Source organism: Hemiscyllium ocellatum, chromosome 17 (assembly GCF_020745735.1).
Source record: "Hemiscyllium ocellatum isolate sHemOce1 chromosome 17, sHemOce1.pat.X.cur, whole genome shotgun sequence".
NCBI classification, from domain to species: Eukaryota; Metazoa; Chordata; class Chondrichthyes; order Orectolobiformes; family Hemiscylliidae; genus Hemiscyllium; species Hemiscyllium ocellatum.
This window is the reverse complement of record NC_083417.1, coordinates 31,620,374-31,633,567: the sequence shown is the minus strand read 5'-3', so window position 1 is coordinate 31,633,567 and position 13,194 is coordinate 31,620,374. Positions and strand designations below refer to the sequence as shown.

General features: G+C 39.2%; 1 protein-coding gene and 1 long non-coding RNA gene across 3 annotated transcripts in view; one reads left to right on the top strand and one right to left on the bottom strand.

Annotated features, from left to right (window-relative positions):
• The window catches only part of tcf25 (transcription factor 25 (basic helix-loop-helix)), a 41,442-nt gene extending 33,627 nt beyond the window's left edge, over positions 1-7,815 (bottom strand). The window contains exon 1 of one of the 2 annotated variants that reach the window (XM_060838054.1): positions 7,749-7,815. Coding sequence is in view for 1 of the 2 variants with exons in the window: in XM_060838053.1 (XP_060694036.1) it covers positions 454-621 (168 nt within the window). In the remaining variant the exon portion in view is untranslated. Of the gene's footprint in view, positions 1-453; positions 754-7,748 lie in introns of those variants that run through there. The other variant, XM_060838053.1, reaches the window with a different exon arrangement.
• LOC132823930 (uncharacterized) lies at positions 604-12,038 on the top strand. Its single transcript, XR_009645613.1, has 2 exons — positions 604-877; positions 11,138-12,038. It is a non-coding gene; the product is annotated as an uncharacterized LOC132823930 (long non-coding RNA).
• The last annotated feature ends 1,156 nt before the right edge of the window (positions 12,039-13,194 follow it).

The following is a 13,194-nucleotide window of genomic DNA, read 5'->3' as shown; positions in this document are numbered from 1 at the left end:
ATTTCAAACAATTATGCATTCGAACCATTAGGTCTCTGTTCTACATCACCCAAAGTTCTACCATTATTTGTAAACGTCCTGTCCATGTTTATACTAACAAATGTGATACCTCACATTACCTAAATTAAACTACGTCTGGCGTTCCTCAGTCCATTAATCATAATCTCTGTAATCTTAGATAACCTCCTTGACAGTCCACTGTACCACCAACTTTGGTGCCATCCGCAAATTGATTAACTATGCCCCCTATATGTTCATCCAAGTCGTTTCCTATAATTGACAAACAGAAGTGAAGAGTGCGGATTCCTGCGGCACACCGTTGGTGACAGGTTTCCAATCTGAAAAACAACCCTCCACCACCATCACCACCCCGTCTCCTACCGTGAAGCCAATTTTGTGCCGAATTAGCAAACTCCCCGTCAACCGCGCTCCCCCTCCTCTGTGGCCTCTCACCAGCTGGGGCAGACTTCCAGCTGCCGCTTTATTTCTCCTGTTCCTCCGTCGTTTCCCTGTTGGAGCGGGTTCCAGCGGCTTCTCCTCTTCCTCCTCCTGGTCGACGAAGTGATTCAGCGGCTCTTGTATCCGCTCCCCGCGTAACTTCCTCAGGCTCCTGGACGACATAGTGACCTCCTTCTGTCTGTCCAACTCCAGGCCCAGGCTCAGACCTCAGGCCTGCTCTCCGTCTCCCTGACGGCACCCGGCTCAAAACCCCAACGCGCACGCGCCGCTCCTACCGGAACCCCGCCCGCCAGTGACCCTGGACCGGAAGTGACGGATGAAGTGCCTGAAGAAGACGCAGTGCGTGGGTGGCGTCGAGCAGAGAAAGAGGCGGATCGTATCGAAAATGTGAGGGACTTCAGTGAGAAAGTCTGAGAAGGTAATGTGGGATATAAACAGAAAGCGCTGGAGGGGGGAAAAAAAACCCTCAGTAGGTCCTGCAGCATCTGTGGAGAAAGAAATAGAGTGAACTGTTTGGAGTTTGCTAATGACTCTACTTCAGAGTGAGTCCCCTTTCCACAAACTGAATCAATTTCAGAATATCCCTACAGTGAGGAAGGAAACCATTCGGCCCATCGAGTCTGCACCAGCCCTCTGAAGAGCATCCCATCCACATCACCCTGCATTTCCCAAAGCCAATCCACCTAACCTGCACGTAGAGTCTTCTTTGGATTCCTCCCACAGTACAAACCCCACACAGACAAGACACCCGAAGTTGGAATCAAACCCAGCTTCCTGGCGCCATGCTGCACCACTGCTAACCATTTGGCCACCGTGCCGACCGACCCTAAAACTGCCTCTTCATAAACTGGGATATCATTTTCTATTTCTATCAGGAGATATTTGACCACCCTGAATAAAAAGAATCGGACTGCAGGCATCAACTCAATTTCACCTTTGTATTTTTGTATCCAATTTTCAATGTTTTGATTCAACCTGTTTCCATCACACACTCAGGTAGAACGTTCCAGAACCATAAGTTCCACCAAAAAGCATTTCCACACAGTTTTTATTGCTTTTACAAATTACTGAAAATCACTATGCCTTGCTTTTGATTTTTTTTACAAGTGGGAAAACCTTTTAATGACTTTTGCACGTATAATTTCAGGTCTCTATGTTGTTGCACCTGCTTTAGAGTTGTCAATATTTTGTAATCACTCTATTCAAAAGTATTATGGCACATCTCTGGAGCAAGTGGGACTTTAACCTGGGCCTCCTGGCTCAGAGGTAGAGACACTATAACACCAGAGACTTTAAAATATGCCCAGGATTTTACATTCAGTAGATAATTTTAATCAACCAGTTCAGACATATTATGATACACCTCTGGAGCAGGTGGGATTGAACCAGAAGTAGAGGTGCTATCACTACAGTACAAAATCCCTTTTTAGCATACATATTTACAACCACACTCCAGTCATGCTATAATCCAGGTTAGACCTGAAACTGGTGCTCCTGGCTCAGAGGTAGGAACACCACTGCTAAACCACAGAATTGTCTTCATATGAGAATCATACTCTTGATTTTATACGGTATTCCCTACCAAAATGTATTGTCTCACCCTTCTTTGTATTGAATTTAATCTGTCACCGATCTGCCTGCACCACCAAATTGTCTTTATTCTTTTGCAATTCTACGATGTCCTAACAGTCTTCAATGCTTTCTAGTCTTTTAATCATCTGCAGATTTTGAATTTTGTCCTGTATACCAAGGTCTAGACCATTGACATATACCAGGAAAAGCAATTGTCCTAATGCTGATTCCTGGGGAATTTCAAAACAAACCTTCCCTAGCCTAAAAATCATTCTGTAATTATTACTGTCCGTTTGCTGTCACTCATCCAATTGTAACATACCAGATCAGATCCCCGAATGTATATTATGGAGATAGCCTCGGCCCTAATTTTTATATTTCTTTAAAAGGCAATTGAATGGCACTGCATTCCAGATATAATTCGATTGGCCCACCACTAAGCTTTAATTAAATCACTTTTATTCTTACAACACAGTTAAATTACAATAAAAAGAAGAATTGGCATAACTTTATTCTATTGAAACACTTAACAAGATAATGAATTATTTAACCACTAATTATCAACTGTTCCAATATATGCAGCATACCACATACACACCATTGGCAAAGTCAATTCAGCAAAACAGTTATTATTCTCATGTGCTGTCTCTCTCCAGCCCAGTAGAAAGAAACGCCAAAAGAAAAAAATCTGCACCTTTTGATTGTCAAGAGGAAGCCTCTCTGCCTAGCCTTCGCCTTAGCTGTAAAGAACTCTAGCTTTCAGCTCCAAAAGCCAGCAAAACAACCATCTAACCGAAAGCAAAACCAAAATCCAATTGGGTCTATGTGAGTCTGACCCCACCCACTCATGATTATTTAGTCAAATATTCAGGGAGAACTCAAAGCTGTGTACCAACTGCCTGTCTGAAGGAGATATTTCTCCACCACTGTACCAACAGTCCTCTGCAAGAGAAACAGGACAGAACACATCTTTTAAAGGAACAGTATTGTCACACAATTTTGTTTTCATGTTACTGCTGTCCCTTTTATTCATTAAGGTCTACCTTTGCGCCCAGGTCTGTTGTTTGGCACTATACAAATATCTTCCAATGTCTGTTTATATCACAGGAACAGCATTGCCATGATCAACCTTTCTGTTACCTCTTGAGAAATCATTTGCAAGTTAATTATATATGATCATTTCTTGGGAAACAGATGGTGGTTCTCCTTAATTAACCTGCATTTCTTCAAGTGACTCTTAATTTTATCCCAAACAATTGTGTTCATAAGGTTTCCCAACCACCAAAGTTAAACTGACTGGTATGGAGTTGCCTGCTTTCCTCTTCCATTTAAAGCCCTTTGTAAGTCTCTTGTATCATTCCTTAACCAATCAACAGACAATTAGTGGATTTGGATTAAGTTACATTGTGAAAACTTCTTTAAAAGTTCTTCTAATCTCCTTATATTTCCAGGTAGGAAGATGGAAACAGCAAAGAAGGGTGTAGTTCTACTCAATTTTTTAAAAACTTCTGTTTTTTGGGAAATGCTTTACTGCGCTGAGCAAGCCAAGATTAAGACCATACAATTTTATAAACATCATAAACAACAAATGACCTAACTCAGTCAGCATCCAAACAGTTTAAGATTGACCTTTTTATTCACTTGTGGGTGTAGCTGACTGAGCCAGCATTTATTGCCCATCCCTATTTGCCCTTGAGAAGGTGGTAATTAGCTGCCTTCTTGAACCACTGCAGTTCATGTGCTGCAGTTAGAAATTTATGCAAGTTTTTTTTTAATCAACCTAAAAGGGGATTTTAGTTAAATCTAAGGAGATGATTTTTTAGGGTATCACGGACGGAGAATGATGTGTACAAACATTCTTTTAAAAAATAAATATTCTATTTTGACTTACTTTCTGTGTGATGTCATTGCCCCCATTTTGATGATCAATAAAAAGTTGCGTTTAAAATGCCAAGTGGTCACAATTAAAAAAGGAATAATAAGGTTTCTTGTACATTATACTGTGCAGTTTACACTATTGGCTGCATTTCTCAGAGTAAAGGTTCTGCATATTTTTCTCAAATAAGGAACATGAGAGAGATGTGAAAGGACCCAATCTTGTACTACTATTATTAAGGAATCAGTTTTTGCAGTGAGCTGTATCCATTATAGATATTCTGTTTAATACAGGTTCAGAATTGATTAGTCAAAGCGCCTCTTTCCTTGCGGTGATACCCTATGACTTTATTAATCTTTGTCCTAATCTAAAAATGAAAATATGAAAAAGTGTGGTTCCACATACTAAAGAAGGTAATGTAATCTTTACATGTGTGCTGGAAAGAGATACCATAACTGACTGTCCATGTGTATACCTGAGTTAATCAATAGATGGAGCCCTTGTATGGGATGCTAGCTTTTCAGTTCTATTCTTGTGGACATTTCTGTTTTTAATTGTTGAAAATCAGTGTAAATCTAAGTAAAAATCAAAGGGGGCATGATTCTCAATCTTTTTGCTGTCTAATCAATTTATGATCATATGAACTACACACTCTGGAATTCTGTGTTTGAATTTCTTGGTCCATCCTCTCCCACTTTCAAATCCTCTTTAATATGATGCAAGGTGTGTGATTTACATATATTTTAATATGATTTATTTTAGAATTTGAATTTTCAATGAGTGGCTTGTGGGTTTGGTTTGTGTCTCTGGACAAGTTTAATAATTAAATTGTAAGTATTTCTGTAGTCATGCTGATTTCTTTTAAGAACAATAGTATGAAAGAGAGAAAGAGAATTCCTGGACAGTAATATGGTTTTGTTTTAATTTTATGTGTTTTACCCGTGAATAGTGTGCACGGTTGTGCATAGGCTTCAGTTGGAATAATCTGGATATCTATTTGGCTTGGGAAAATACCCACAGCTTAAGGAAAGCCCTTTTTTGTTTTCAGTTTTGAAGACGTCTTAACTGAAGTTGATGCACAAGGTAGTTGCTCATGAATAAAGTGGACAGTTTATAACTTTTAAGAAATAAATTACCTCAGTTGAGGAATTTAGTTTGAAAGTTCCAGACCAGAAGTGTCTGCTTAAAATCCCAAGGCAAACAGTCTGAGCCTTATCCTGTGTCTCAGTTTGTAAGTTGTTCCAATATACATCATTGTCAAAAGTGGGAGAAATTCTCAGTCAGCAATGTGGTGGAAAGAAATTAGAGCCTATATCATCACTAGCCATAGCTCCAGCTTACAACATGCAGGTAAAATCATATGTTATCACAGCAACACAGGTTCCTATCTAGTAGCTAGATTGCTGGCAATTAGGCTCAATCCACGTTCTGCGTGGATGGATTCGGAGCCTGCTTCCTTGGCCAACCCATGGTGGAGGTTGTTGTGCTGTGGGTTGGGTATGACTTTGGGTAATGAACTGAAGTGGCTTTAATTTTTTTTTTAATTCACTCCTCCATATTCTCAAATGTTCTTCAGGCCTTAGGTAGTTTTTGAAGAAAGATCTGGAACATTGTTTGGTAGATTGATATTTTGAAGCTGAAAATCCCATTAAAATGTATTTAAATGCACAAACTAAATACCATTAAAAATCACTAATGTTGTAATTTTTATTTCTACCACTAAAAATAGTTGTATGCACCTTTTGTAAAATAGAATCTTTTAAGCCCTAAATTCAGTGACCATTTCCTGCCAAACAACCATATCATCCGTTTTGGAAACCAAACTTCCCTGTTATTTCCAACACCAAACCCCAACATGTTAGAGAAAATCAGCAACAAATTAACAGCACAACCATTATTCTCTCTCAGGTTGGAGGCAACAAACGAGAGAATCATGCCAGATCCTCATGTTTATAACCATGCTGCAGTCCCAGAACGAGCAGAGTGTTTCTTTCTTTCGACCAGTCATTTTCTTTCCACCTCCCCCAAATCCATCTAGTGCACGTCACTTCCCATCTAAAATACCAGCCTCAGCCCGGTAACGAAGTCTTTCCATCTCCCCAAAACCAGAAAGTACACACCACTTCCCCATCGTAAATACCAGTCTCATCCTGGTAAACTAGTCTCTTTTCAGGAATGAGAGTGGCTACCAATTAATAGAGCAGTTCAGAAAAAGGAAAAAACTAAAGGTTGAAAGAAAGATTTGTATAATCTCAGCCCATGCAATGCTGAATTAATTTACAGATTTTCCTTGCCCAAATTTAGGTTTTTATTCCAATGGAAGAGTAGCTATAATTCCTATAATAGTATTTAATACTTAGAAGAGGTAAGTGGTTTATGTATGTGGAAATGGAAAGGGTTGGATAAAAAAAATTGATCAGACAAATATTGCTGGAAAAGTTGGTTAGACATAAATATACTTGTCTAATATGCAAGTGTTGACAGTTCCATTTATTGAGGAAGGAAGTGATATTTATGGCCAAACCAAATAACAGTCACAAATCTTGTGAACCCCCCAGTGGGCTACATAGTCGGGGTTCTAAAAAGCTGAGAGATTTTCTCATTAGGCCTCCATTAGTCAACATGATTAGCATTTATTCATGTTGATGATGCAAGGAAATAACATATAAAACAATTGTGTTCATAGAAATACATTGAGAATGTTACAATCGTGGCTTGTCATGGTCATATAGACTTTGCTGTGACTTGCTTTCATTCTGGAAGCCGTTAAAATACAGGTGCACATCCCTTTATCCGAAATGCCTGGGACCAGCTACTTTGCGGAAATCGGAATTTTGCGGTTTTTGGAACTAATGTAGTGGCCCCTGCAGGATGCAGGGCAGCAACCCATAATCAAACATAAATACTGTACTGCAGCAAAAACTTTTGAATGCTGATACTAAGCGGGATAAATAAACTAGAAGCACGACCACACTTTATTTATAGAGTAGTGTACTGATAAATGAAATACATCAACCATAAATATTCAACAACATTTTATTTCCATAAAAAACATTACAAGAGAAACATTAGATTAATTCAAACATATACAGCTTCAGCACTATGGCAGGTGGCAGTTTTAAAGACTTCTTCAAGTGTCATCTGTCTCATTAACATAGGTTTCTGTCTAAGCAATCTCTCTTTAATTGAGTAAATTGCTATAATCTCTTGCTCACTGGTAAATGAACATTGTTCAAGGCCAGCAATTAACTGATCAACATTTTCACCATACCATCAATGGGAATTTTTTCCAATTGTGTTCACTAACTCAGAATCATCATCACTACTATCCTCACACTTATCTGTACAGGAACCCATATTTAAAACCATTGCAGCAATGTTCCCATCGTTTAAGGAATGCACAACAGGCACATCATTGTCAATTTTCAGCATTTCTTCGATGTCAGCTTCATGTAATTTATTTACACTTTCATCCAATAAATTTTGTGCATAAGTAACAAGGCTTGCTATCATCTTTTTCTCTTCAGTGAAATGAAATCCTTCAAACTCTTCATCTGCAGGTACATTGACAAGAAACCTTGTTGTCGCCAGAGTCTGTGCCAAACATTTGTTAATGTTGCTTTATCAACATCATTCCAAGCATCAGCAACTGCATAAATAGCATCCTTAAGACTAAACTCTTTCATGGAGTCTTGAATTCCTACCTCTCTGTTGACTGCAGCAAGCATATGCTTTAAAATCTAGTCTTTATACTTGCTCTTCATGGAGGGTAAAATTCCTTGGTCACAAGGCTGTAATACTGATGTCACATTCGGGGGCAAGTAAATACCAAAAATGTTACCTTTCACAAGCTGTTCGGCAGGGGGATGTGTGGAGCATTTGTCCAGGAACAACAACATTTTACAGTTTTCTTCCAGTCCAGTTTGTCTGCAATGAGCTGGTACCACTGGTACTGAACCAGTCGGAAAGAATTTCTCTGGTTACCCATGCTTTCTTGTTTGCATAATAATGCACAGGCAAATTGCGTACACCTTTAAGACATCTTGGATGTTTGCTTTTCCCAATCACTGCCAATGTCACCTTGTGAGAGTGCCAGCATTATTGACACACCCAAGAATAGTTAATCTGTCCTTAGTTTCCTTAAAACCTGTTGGTGCTCTTGTATCAGTCGTTGCTAATGTTTTTCTCAGGACATAGCGCCAGTAGAGAGCTGTTTCATCAGCATTGTAAATTTGTTCAGGACTAAGGCTTTCATCAGATATCAGTTTGGCAAATTCACCAACATAATTTTCAGCTGCTTCATGGTCAGCAGAAGCCTTTTCGCCACAGATTTTCAGGTATTTCACACCATTACGCTTCTTGAATTTCTGCAGCCAATCTTCTGAATATTGACATTCGCCTTTAATGTTTAGTTCATTATGATATTTTCTAGCTTGTTTCATGACCATCAAACCAGTCAGTGGCATATATTCACTTCGTTGTCTAATCCACTTCATCAACACACGGTTAAGATCTTCATTTTTTGCCCTATGCAGTGTTTTCCTATTTTTTATTAGTTGATGGTCATCACTGTCACCTTAAAACTTCAGTAATTTGTTTTTCTGTTTCTTCATAGATTGTACTAGTTCCGACACCATATTCTTCAGTAAGACGCCACACAGCCACATCACAATCAAGCTTCTGCAGTAACTCTACTTTCTGCATTATTGATAATGACAGATGCTTCCTTTTCTTTATATTATTGTCAGCCACAGATGTACCTGCACCTCTTTGTGACATTTTCACTCTAAAACTAAACAATTTAGCACAGTAAATACAATATATAACTGAGTGCCTCCGAGTGCTGGGTCACGTCGCCACGTGGGTCGAGTGGATGCGACCTTCGCCTGCCAAGAAAACCCCGTGATGTTATGCAGACATAACTAACGCTGCGCACTCCATAAAAATCTTCAGTTTTCGAAGCTTTTTGGTTTTTGGATGCTCAGATAAAGGGAAACGTACCAGTATATTACATCAAAAATGATGTCAAAACTGTCCAGCTGAATTGTGTGGACTCAGAGCTAGTGGAGAGTCAGCTACTGTAAAAGGTAACAAGAAAGAATCAGAACAGCAGTTTGCAGTTTGAATTACTGGAGAAATCAGGATGGTTGTGAGCTTTCCAGTACCTCATGCTGTGGAAATGAAAGACAATGAAAATTGCAATTTCTTCAGTCTCAGTGGCAAAACTTTGAGGTAGCTACTTAATTGAATAAGAAGCCTGAACGAATAAAAATAGCAATTCCATTGAATAGGTCACTATTTGGAAAAATTAGTGCAGGGAAAGAGACTGAAACAAGCTGTATTGCACCCTTGACCATATTAAGGGGCAGAGCGGCCTTTGTGTGGAGCCATGGAAAATGGGGGAGATACTAAATAAATATTTTGCATCAGTATTTACTGTGGAAAAGGATATGGAAGATCTAGACTGTGGGGAAATAGATGGTGACATCTTACAAAATGTCCAGATTACAGAGGAGGAAGTGCTGGATGTCTTGAAACAGTTAAAAGTGGACAAATCCCCAGGACCTGATCAGGTGAACCCGAGAATTCTGTGGGAAGCTAGAGAAGTAATTGCTGGGTCTCTTGCTGAGATATTTGTATCATCGATAGTCACAGGTGAGCTACCGGATGACTGGAGGTTGGCAAACGTGGTGCCACTGTTTAAGAAGGGCGGTAAAGACAAGCCAGAGAACTATAGACCAGTGAGCTTGACCTCAGTGGTGGGCAAGTTGTTGGAGGGAATCCTGAGGGACAGGATGTACATGTATTTGGAAAGGCAGGGACTGATTCAGGATAGTCAACATGGCTTTGTGAATGGGTTCAAAAAACTCAATCAAGTTTGTGAGACATGAAGTAACAAAGAAGATTGGTGAGGGCAGAATAGTAGATGTGATCTATATGGACTTCAGTAAGGCGTTCAACAAGGTTCCCCATAGGAGACTGATTAGCAAGGTTAGATCTTCCTGAATACAGGGAGAACTAGCCATTTGGATACAGAACTAGCTCAAAGGTAGAAGACAGAGGGTGCTGGTGGAGGGTTGTTTTTCAGACTGGAGACCTGTGACCAGTGGAGTGCCACAAGGATCAGTGCTGGGTCCTCTACTTTTTGTCATTTACATAAATGATTTGGATGCAAGCATAAGAGGTACAGTTAGTAAGTTTGCAGATGACATCAAAATTGGAGGTGTAGTGGACAGCGAAGAGGGTTACCTCAGATTACAACAGGATCTGGACCAGATAGGCCAATGGGCTGAAAAGTGGCAGATGGAGTTTAATTCAGATAAATGTGAGGTGCTGCATTTTAGGAAAGCAAATCTTAGCAGGACTTATACGCTTAATGGTAAGGTCCTAGGGACTGTTGATGAACAAAGAGACCTTGGAGTGCAGGTTCATAGCTCCTTGAAAGTGGAGTCGCAGGTAGATAGGATACTGAAGAAGGCGTTTGGTATGCTTTCCTTTATTGGTCAGAATATTGAGTACAGGAGTTGAGAGGTCATGTTGCGCCTGTACAGGATATTGGTCAGGCCACTGTTGGAATATTGCGTGCAATTCTGGTCTCCTTCCTATCGGAAAGATGTTGTGAAACTTGAAAGGGTTCAAAAAAAATTTACAAGGATATTGCCAGGGTTGGAGGATCTGAGCTACAGGGAGAGGCTGAACAGGCTGGGGCTGTTTTCCCTGAATCATCAGAGGCTGAGGGGTGACCTTATCGAGGTTTACAAAATGATGAGGGGCATGGATAGGATAAATAGGCAAAGTCTTTTCCCTGGGGTGGGGGAGTCCAGAAGTAGAGGGCATAGGTTTAGGGTGAGAGGGGAAAGATATAAAAGAGACCTAAGAGTGAAAAATGTCTTTTCAAATTCCCTCTTTAAGCTAGGATCCATATGCATATTATGAATATGGTCATATGAGAGAAAACATTCTTGAATCTAAGCAAGTGACAAGACCTAACATAGAGGATGGTACGTGTATGGAATGAGCTGCCAGAGGATGTGGTGGAGGCTGATACAATTGCAACATTTAAGAGGCATTTGGATGGGTATATGAATAGGAAGGGTTTGGAGGGATATGGGCCGGGTGCTGGCAGGTGGGACTAGATTGGGTTGGGATATCAGGTCGGCATGGACGGGTTGAACCGAAGGGTCTTATTCCATGCTGTACACCTCTATGACTCTAGATTTATTTTTACAGGTCTTGAAAGTCTGCCTGGTGAATATCTACACGAGTATTAGACAAACTCTGCATCTGCCACGAAGAATTCTACCTACAAGTACAGTCTGAAAGATAAGACAGAGAACCTGCAGCCCTAGCAACCCACCAAGTACCAAACAACAGAAAGATAGACAAGAAAGACAAGCAATTATTCTTTAGGGAGCTGGCAGCTGATTAAAAAAGTATCATGACAGGACAACAGAAGAAAATGTGTGACAGAAAAAAAAGATGTAATTGAAAATACTTGGGTCAAGTACAAATATCATGCATTTATAGTGTTAGGATTTCCTGTTGATCTTGACAAGGTGAGAGATGTAGCAGGAATGCAGCAAAGATCAGATGTGAAAGTAGAACAATAATTAGTTGGAATTTGTGAACTACCTAGCAAAGTTCCTGTCTCCTGGGTCATCAGAGTGTCAACCTCTACACAAACTCACTGCTTAAGATGTACAGTCTTCACTTGAATAAAAAAAAGAGCAACATCAACTTACCATGCTCTGGAAGTCATCAGCACAGCAAAGACACTGCATCTGAAAGACAAGTGACTGACATTTCCTGGAGAAAGAACATTGCCGCAGGACTGAGCAGATACCAACTCACACCTACCCTTAAAGGATTGAAGCACTTTAGAAAATATGAATGAAAGACAATATATGGAGACTGAAAAAATTGAGACTGATGAGAAATAGTAGTGCTTGTTCAATATTTATAGGATAACTTGTAATTATAAATAATAGTGCATGCATTTTTTAAATAAAGTGTGATGTTTGGAGAAATGCATTTGTGCATTGTAACGTACCACTGTCGTGTGATCTCTGCTCCAGCTTGCTTTCATGTTAGAAGTAGTGGACTTAAAAACACATTAAATAAAACAAATTAAGATGGTGAGTGAAAATGTCTTTTCATATTCCCTCTTTAAGCTAGGATCCATATGCATATTATGAATATGTTCAAATGATGAGAAAACAGATTTGAGCCTCAGCAAGTGACAAATCAAAAATAAATAGCGGGAAGCCTGCAAAGACTGAAAACAAAACGTGTAGATGTTCTCTTTCATTTAAACAGGAATTAGTCTACACAAAATCCAAGCAAAGACTTAAAAGTTGATTACAACAATGAAAATCTTATTAAGTAGCAGTTAACAGCAATCCAGTATATTTGTGAACAGATGAGAAGCATGTCTGCAGGATAGATTGGGTTTAAACAAAAGGCATATTTTAAAAATGAAGCTAACCAAGAAAGGAATGGATACAAATCAGTGGTACCTGCCCTAAAAATGCAACGAGACACCAGAAAATCGAAAAATTAAGGTACCCTAGAGGAAATACAGAGGCACTACTTCGAAGTTCTAAGAGACAGGCTTGGTACAAAAGAAAAAGATGTTGGTTTCAGATAGTTATCTGATGTGCTGTTGACAAAGCTGAGAGTTATGCTGCTACCTGTGCTGCACATTGAGGTCAGTCATAGTATTTAGAAGAATTTTTTAGTTTTGGAGAGATGAAGTAAAATCTAGCAAAGTGCTCAATCTAAAGAAAATCAGTGTGGGGCCAACAAACAGTTTCAGAGTGCAAATTACTTGTCTATTAATCAAATATTGTAAAGTGGGAGGAAAATAGATTTATATCTGTGATCAATGCATTATATCTGTGAGGACATTTCTTATTCAATACAAGTAAGATTCTTCTTCTTACTTTCAATTACCTTGCTACAGTGAAACGATGAATGAACATCACTTGTTAAATATGCAGTATGACCACATTGAACATCAGGAGATGAGCTTTAACTGCTGATTTATATATAAAAACAGATAATATACATAAACAGGAAATTGTGTATGCTTATTCTGCAAGTATACCCAAATTATTTTAGATAAATAGACCTCTATTTTAAAAAGCATGAGGTAAGGACAAGAGGGAGAAAAGATCTGGGGGGAGAAAAACAGGAAAAGAGCTCAATTCTTCATAAGAATTACCATATTAAATGTTTTGATGACAAAAACTATTGGCTATAAACAAGTATTTGTATTTGATATAACA